The 7,869-nt window shown below is 50.5% G+C and overlaps 1 protein-coding gene across 1 annotated transcript; it reads left to right on the top strand.

The window, feature by feature from the left end:
• Window positions 1-3,173: 3,173 nt before the first annotated feature.
• On the top strand, window positions 3,174-7,855 carry ASGR1 (asialoglycoprotein receptor 1). Its single transcript, XM_036268701.1, has 10 exons — window positions 3,174-3,279; window positions 4,060-4,134; window positions 4,375-4,475; window positions 6,053-6,169; window positions 6,306-6,401; window positions 6,485-6,556; window positions 6,847-6,933; window positions 7,032-7,183; window positions 7,257-7,363; window positions 7,500-7,855. The coding sequence occupies exons 3-10, from the start codon at window positions 4,409-4,411 to the stop codon at window positions 7,654-7,656; spliced, it is 855 nt and encodes a 284-aa protein (XP_036124594.1). The 5' UTR covers window positions 3,174-3,279; window positions 4,060-4,134; window positions 4,375-4,408; the 3' UTR covers window positions 7,657-7,855.
• Window positions 7,856-7,869: the final 14 nt, after the last annotated feature.

The following is a 7,869-nucleotide window of genomic DNA, read 5'->3' as shown; positions in this document are numbered from 1 at the left end:
TCCTGGCCTTAGGTCCTAACAAGCTCCTCAGACACGGCTACGTAGGGTAGTGGTTCTCAGCTTTCCTTCTGCCACTGTTCATAGTTTGACAGGCTCCCACCATGAAGGCCTCAGCTGCAGCATAAATGAGCCATTGCTGGTACCTGCTGTGATACAGCCCCTTTCTCTCTCTGACTCAGGGGCCTTGGGGGAACACTGAGGTAGAGGGTACTAAGCGTTGTAACAGTGCAAAAGGGCAGTTTTTATAGCAACCCGACAGAAGTTGAGAGTTGAAGGCAGAAGACCAACCCTCAGCCTAAAGTGATCCCTGGACAGAGGCGGAGCTCTCCAGAGGTGTGTCATTTAAACCACTGTCCTCTGTGGATTGTCCTGCAGTTTCTGTGCAGTTCTCTCTCCAACAGAACACAATCCTGGGGATGGGGCCCAGCGGTCTGCATTTCAGGAAACCTCCCAGGCAATTGAGAAAGGCTCCCTAGAGGTCTGTAATATTGACCTGGTAGAACAAGTAGAATTTTATCAGTGGGAATAAGCAAGTGACTCTTGGGGAGAGGAAACAACTAGAAGAGAAATGGCCAGATGGGCCTTGAATCTCGGGGTGAGATGTTTTGTGTTTTGTTTCTAAGATTTCTACAAATTGATTTTTGGAGAGAGGAAGGGGAAGAGAGAGAGAGAAACATGGTTGTGAGAGCCCAGCCTCTGTGAATTGCTCTCTGCACACTCCGCATCCTGCAGGGAATGTGCCCAGAGGGGATGGGTTGCTTTGTGTGAAGTATGGTGGGAAGAGTTCTCAAAGTGGCCCCCAAGATTTCATGCTATCGTCCTGGAACTGGTGAATATGATGAGATCTCACTCTCAGAGTTATGATATATATAGTTGATCTTATATATGATTACATATACAGTCGGTCCTTGAATAATGTTTCACTCGGTCATTTTGTTATAACATTGATGAGATAAACTAGGAACTTAACTCTTGTTTATATCAATTAGCCTATGGTAAAACTGGTTTCTTTATACATCATTTAAAGTCACAGAACCTACCGATGATGTTAAGTGAGGACTTACTGTGTATATATATATGCTGTATACACAGTTGGCCATAAGACAGGAAGATTATTCAGGAGGGTCTAATCTCATCACAGGAGCTCCTTTAAAAGTACAGAGGAAGTCAGGGAGATTTGAAGCATGAGAAAGATTCCAATCACTGTTGCTGACTTTGAAGGTGGAGGAGCCATTGATGAGGAATACAGGGCCTCTAAGAGCAGAGTATGGCCCCTGGTTGACAGCTGGCAAGAAAATAGGGACCTCTGGGGCGGTGAACACACAATACAGTGTGCAGATGATGTTTTGTTGAATTATGCACCTGAAACCTGTATAATTTTGTTGACTGGTGTCACACCAATAAATTCAGTAAAACGGGAAAAAATATTGAGAAACACTGGGGGACTACAAGAAAAAATGGGGATCTCAACCCTACAAGCTGCAAGAACTGGATTCTGTCAACAACCTGAGTGGGCTTGGAAGCAGATTCTTCTCATTTGCTTCCAGATATGAATACAGTCCTGCCAGCACCTTGACCTCAGTTGGACTTCTGCCCTACAGAGCTATGAGCTAATGAAGGGTGTGTTAAGGCACTACGCTTGTGGTATGTTGTAATTCAGGCATAGAAAAAGCATGCAAGAGGCTTTGTCCCTGAAGACTTGCATAATTCAAGGTATGCTTTTTTGTTTATTGTTTTGTCTTCTTTTTAATCCTCACCCGAGGATATTTTTCCATTCATTTTTTAGAGGGAGTGGAAGGGAGGGAGGGGAGAGAGAGAGAGAGAGAGAGAGAGAGAGAGAGAGAGAGAGAGAGAAACATTGATGTGAGAGAGACACATCGATGGGTTACCTCCCCACATGACCCCCACTGGAGCCAGGATCAAACCTGCACCCCACGTATGTGCCCTTGACCAGAATCAAACCAGAGGCCCTTCATTCCTCAGGCTGATGTTCTAACAGCTGAGCCAAACTGGCCAGGGCAAGTTTTTAATTTTTTTTAACCCTCACCTGAGGATATGTTTTTTTTTATCCTCACCCGAGGATATTTTTCCATTTTTTGTACAGATAGAGTGGGAGGGAGAGAGAGGAAGGAGAGAGAGAGAGAAACATCGACGTGAAGGGACACATCGAGTGGCTGCCACCCGCACGACCAACCAGGGCCGGGGACAAACTGCAACCGAAGTACGTGCCCTTAGCGGGAACCGAACCTGGGTCTCTTGGGACCGCAGGCCGACGCTCTAACCGCTGAGCCAAACTGGCCAGGGCAAGGTATATGTTCTTAAAGGAATAAATATAAAGGGCAGTTGATTTCTCTGAGTATGTAGATCTGCCACTATTGCGGCATAGTTTTGTTTTTAGCAACTTTTTAGTTTCTGAAGATTATCTTCAGTATTTTAAAGAGGGCTTGCTTGTAAATCAGCAACCTGATGTTCCATGTCTGGTTTTCTTCACAGTGTTTTATCACTTCCAACTCCCATTCTAAAGTTACTGGTTTTTGGGGGCGTTTTTCAGCACTGGTCCAAGAACTGCTCCCTAATTATGGGTTTGGGGAATGTGGTTCTAGGCACTTCTGTCTATGTAAGTATACCGCTTTCTGCAGTTTTACACACTGAACACACTCATGCAACCAGAGTCTAGATCAAGAAGCTAGACATTTCCAGAACCCCAGAATCCCTCTGTGCTCCCTTTCACTCACTGCTCCTGAGGGGTAACCACTATTCTGACCCAAACGGCATGGGTTTATTTGCCTGAATAAACTACATTGTAAGTGATAATATCAGAGATTGCTCAAGCAACAGCCCAATAGCCACCAAAATTACTGGCCATAGTCCCAGGGCATGCAAACAACAGCTTTTCAAGACAGACTGACAAGGGTGTAGCCAAGGCTTACACACTTTGTGCAAGGGACATGTTCTGTTTCTCATCATGTAAAACTCACAACTCAAGTCCAGTGTTTTCAGGAAATAGGTGTAACAGGATTTGCATGACTTCACATTTGGGGCCTAAAATAAGACTTATGAGTGTCTTTAATATTGCCCCAATTTCTAATTTAGCATACTTCAAATTCGCACACTCCTCTCTGAACATAGCCTTCTCTAAACACCCCCCCCCCCCCAGGAGCTGTGAGGGACTGCTCTCTGGGACCTCGGGGCCCAGCTATGGTGGCTGTACAAGGTCCTGGAATCAGGCGGCCCCAATTTCAGTTCCCCCTTTGCTGCTTCCCTGCAGTGTGAACCTGGGTAAGCTCTTACCTTTCAGGGTCTGGATTTCCTCAGCTGCAGAGAAGCTCTGGGGATAATGACAAGAGTTAATGAATAAAGAGCCCCAGGCACACCGTAGGAGTCAATGGAGGATAGTTGGCACCAATCTCTGGTGAGGCAGGGAAAGCATGCTCTTCTGCCTCTCCCCACATCTTGTTTACCATGCTGCTGGGGAACTTGACTTCACAAGAGATTGAAGCCAGTCAGCCTGAGCTGGGGAGTATAGAGGCTGAGCCCCCAAGGAAGCAGGGGCCTAGGCTCAGATGCCAGGGTCACAGGCCCAGGTTGGGCAACAGCAAAGTGTGAACAGGTTCCTCTGATCATAGTCGGGGATATTTGGGGACATCAACAATTCTAGGAATTCAGAGGCAGGAAGTGATAGAGGGGGAGGGGCAGAGGGGAGACTTGGAACTGCACCCTGGCCCTCCAGGCTTCCCTCCCAAACCATGCAATAAGGAGTGAGGTGACCAGCATATAGAGGTAAGGGGGACAGACTTGGAGATTACCCCTCCCTGGAGAGGAAAGCAGAGGCAACCCATCCCCCACACTTCCACCCCCACACATCGCACATCCCGAGTTCCAAATCCATTTCCACCTCTGTTTAAGTCCAAAGTCCCTGGCACTGGAGATGACAGGTTCGGCACATTAGGAACACACAGACAAGCAGACACGCATAAACACAGGGCTTGGGGTCCTTGTATGGACCCTGCCCCTTCCTCTCCCATTGTCTGGGGCTGTCTGCACACCCCAATTCTCCAGGCTTCAGCTTCCTTCTTGGCCTGGGATCTGCACAGCATTGAGGGATCCAGGAGTCACCCTTGAGACCACCAGCAAGTAAAAGGGGAAGAAAGGCAGGGGGACTGACTGGGGGTGGGTTGGGGAAGGGGTGGAGGGGACTAGCTGTCAGGAGAGGAGGAGCTGGGTGGGAAAACTTCAGAGGATGGATTTTGGGTGACAGGCCTGGGAGGGAATAAGGGAAAGAAGAAAGGTCTCCACGTAGCCACTGATCACTAAGAAAGGGAAAGGACCCCATACCCCAACTCTATTCAGTCCCGATCTCAACCCTAATTTCAGCCTTGACCTAGTCCCAGGTCCAGCCAGCCCTACCATGACAAAGATGTATCAAGATCTTCAGTATCTGGACAACGAGGAGGATCATCATCAGATCAGACAAGGTGAGGGGGTGCCTCCCTCTATTTCTGAAAGGCCAGCCTTAGGTGCCTCTGGCTTCCTTGCCTCAGCTCCTCCTTTCTGTGACCCTTGACTGTCTCTGGGTCTGCCCCTGTCACAAGAACATAGTGCCTGAGCTGCCCCTCTTAGGGGAGGTGCAGGGTATGGGGCTGGAGTCCCTTCCTTGGTGATGGGTACCTTCTGCATGCCTCTCGACCCTTGCCATGTCACTCACTTCTCAGGATCTTGGGGACGGGGTGGGCCTGTGGGCATGGGGGTAATGAAAGAACTTAGGCCCCTCTTCCAACACTGGTGAGCCTTTGGCTATGTGTGTGTATGGTCAGTTTGGTCAAGGGGTAAGATTTCTGTGAAGAGGCTGAGGGATCTCTGATCTGAGGAAGTATGAATTCCTCCTACATAAAAACAGAACCCTGTCCTGTCCTTCCCTCCCCCTCCCAGGCACTGAAAAGAACTGCTGCCCTTTTAACTGGGTGGAGCATGAAGGCAGCTGCTATTGGTTCTCTGTGGTGGGGTTCAGTTGGTTGGAGCGTGGGCCCATGCACAGACTGGTCATGGGTTCCATTCCTGGAGGGTTGGATCCCTGGTCAGGGGTGTATAGGAAGCAATCAATTGATATTTCTCTCTCACATTGATGTTTCTCTCTCTCTCTCTCCCCCCCATCCTCTCTCTCCAAAAATCAATAGTAATAAAAAAAAAAAGACCCTCATTTTTTTCTCATGTGAGCAGGGATGTTGTTGGGGCTGAGTGAGGATCCAGCTCTGGGGGGATGGGAGTGGGCTGTGCCCTTTGATGGGGAAAGGGGTTATAGGAGAGGAGAGAATGGAGGGAAGACCTCCCACATTCCAGAGCAACTTGAGGGACCCGAAGTCTGGCTACTCTACCTTTTCTTCCTTCACTCAGCCAAAGAGCAGTGGGATTCATGGAGAGAGAAAGGAACCGCCTTCTCTTGCCCCACCTTCAGGGAGAAGCAGTGATTCCCCAGTTGGTCTCCCACTCCACCCACCAGTTTCCAGCTCACAAACTCCATCTTCAAGGCTCTGATGAAGTTCATCAGCTGCACTGACACATCCAGGCCACTAGGTGTCAGCAAAAGCCCAGGGCCAGGGTAGGGCTAGGGCAAGTCAAAGCTTTTCTTCCATCTGTAACCCTCTTCCCCACTTCGTTACCTCTGGCCCCTCAGTTACCCATTGCCCATATTTCTTTATTTTAAAAAAATACTCACCCGAGGATATACTTTTTATTGATTTAGAGCGAGAGGAAGGGAGAAGGAGAGAGAGAGAGAGAGAGTGAAATATAAGTGTGCAGGTGAGCATGGATTGTGTGCTCGCGCCCCTATTGGGGATCCAACTGCAACCTGGATATGTGCCCTGGCAGAGAATTAACCGGTGACCTTTCAGTGTAGGGGAGGACACTCCAACCGACTGAGTCACACTGGCCGGGACATGCCCATATGTCTTTATGTGATTCCTCTTAGCCGACTAGAGGAACCTTAGCCTGCTCTCCTACTAGGACCCCAGAGCTGCCCTTGTCCCTGAGACCCTGATGCCCTCTCCTCTTGCAGGGCCGCGTCCTCGCCAGCCACTGTTTCAGCGCCTCTGCTCCGGACCCCGCCTCCTCCTGCTCTCCATGGGCCTCAGCCTCCTGCTGCTGGTGGTTGTCTGTGTGATTGGATCCCAGAGTGGGTGCCCCAGGGGGGGCAGGGAAGGGAGCAATGTTGGGGGAGTTGGTGGGAGCAGAGGTGGGGGGACTGTTGGTAGCTGTGATAGTGGACACAGGCCTCTCATTTTGTGTAATCCACACCTTCTCCTGTCCAGACTCCAAGCTGCAGGAGGAGATGCAGGTCCTGAGAGAGACATTCAGCAACTTCACAGTGAGCACAGAGGCCAAGGTCAAGGACCTGCATACCCAGGGTGAGGGGACCAGGGCTGAGGCTGAGGGGGTGGTGCTGTGGACTGCTAGGGATGTTGGGACATTGAACAAGTTTCTTCCCCAGGAGGAAGTGTGGGCAGAAAGGTGAAGTCCCTGGAGTCCCAACTGGAGAAACAGCAGCAAGACCTGAGTGAAGGTCAGAGGGGAGTCTGTGTGCCAGTGCATATGTTAGAACACTGGGCATCTCTCAGGCCAAACCAAAGGGTCTTGACAGCAATTTTCCCCCTGCAATTTTCAAACGTTTTATTTATTGACAGCAATTTTTTTTATCTCCCCAAAACCAAGGGGTCTTGTGGCAAGGTCTTGTGGCAGGATCTGCTGTCCTGCATATAGAAGCAGACCCTTCCCAACACCTAGTGTTCACAGTGACCTCCTTGCCCTCTTCACTCTCATCCTCCCCCACCCCTCTGTCCTCTGTCTCCCCAGAGCACTCCAGCTTGCTGCTCCATGTGAAGACCTTTATGTCTGATTTACGAAGCCTGAACTGTCAGCTAGCCATCCTCCAGGGCAATGGTGAGGAGGCAGGGATGCCCAACCCTGCTTTCCTGCCTACTTCCCCTTCTGGCAGCACCTCAGCCCCTCCACCCACACTCTGCTTCCCTCCCCCCCAGGCACTGAAAAGAACTGCTGCCCTGTTAACTGGGTGGAGCATGAAGGCAGCTGCTATTGGTTCTCTCGTTCTGCAAAGTCCTGGCCCGAGGCTGAGAAGTATTGCCAGCTGGAGAACGGGCACCTGGTGGTGATTGGCTCCAAGGAGGAACAGGTGAGGGCTCTGGAGGGCTCATCTGGGAGTCTGGCTGATCTATGGAGAGGTCACCATCCTCTTCTTTTCCCAGAAATTTGTCCAGCACCACATGGGCTCTATGAACACCTGGATGGGCCTCACAGACCAAAATGGGCCCTGGAGATGGGTGGATGGGACAGACTACGAGAAGGGCTTCAAGTGAGTGTGTACACCTGCACTCTGTCCCTCCAGCCTGGGTCCAGCTGTCCCCGTGGGTGGGTCCAAAGGCAAGAGGAGCTCCTCGGCTTGGCTGAGGGTCTGGCCTCCTGGGGCCCAATCTGTCTGGTCTTCTTAGGAACTGGAGACCAGAGCAGCCGGATGACTGGTTCGGGCATGGGCTTGGGGGAGGCGAGGACTGTGCCCACTTCACAAGTGATGGCCGCTGGAATGATGATGTCTGCCAGAGGTCCTACCGCTGGGTCTGCGAGACAAAGCTGGACAGGGACAGCTAGGGGCCTCCTCTCCCCTAATTTATTTCCTTAATGCCTTCACCTGTCCAAGGGCCCTCCTTTGGGGATCCTCCTATCTGGGGTCCTCCTGCACATTCTTGAGGATTTTTACCTAGGATTTTAAGGGAAGGGAGAGAATGGTGTCTGAGGAATGCAGAATGATATTCGGAGGGGGTGGGGAGATGAAACCCATGTCACTTTCTGCAGTTTGCAGGT

This window comes from Molossus molossus, unplaced genomic scaffold, assembly GCF_014108415.1.
Source record: "Molossus molossus isolate mMolMol1 unplaced genomic scaffold, mMolMol1.p scaffold_m16_p_19, whole genome shotgun sequence".
Taxonomy (NCBI): Eukaryota; Metazoa; Chordata; class Mammalia; order Chiroptera; family Molossidae; genus Molossus; species Molossus molossus.
The sequence above is the reverse complement of the archived record's forward strand: the minus strand, read 5'-3'. Positions and strand labels throughout refer to the sequence as shown.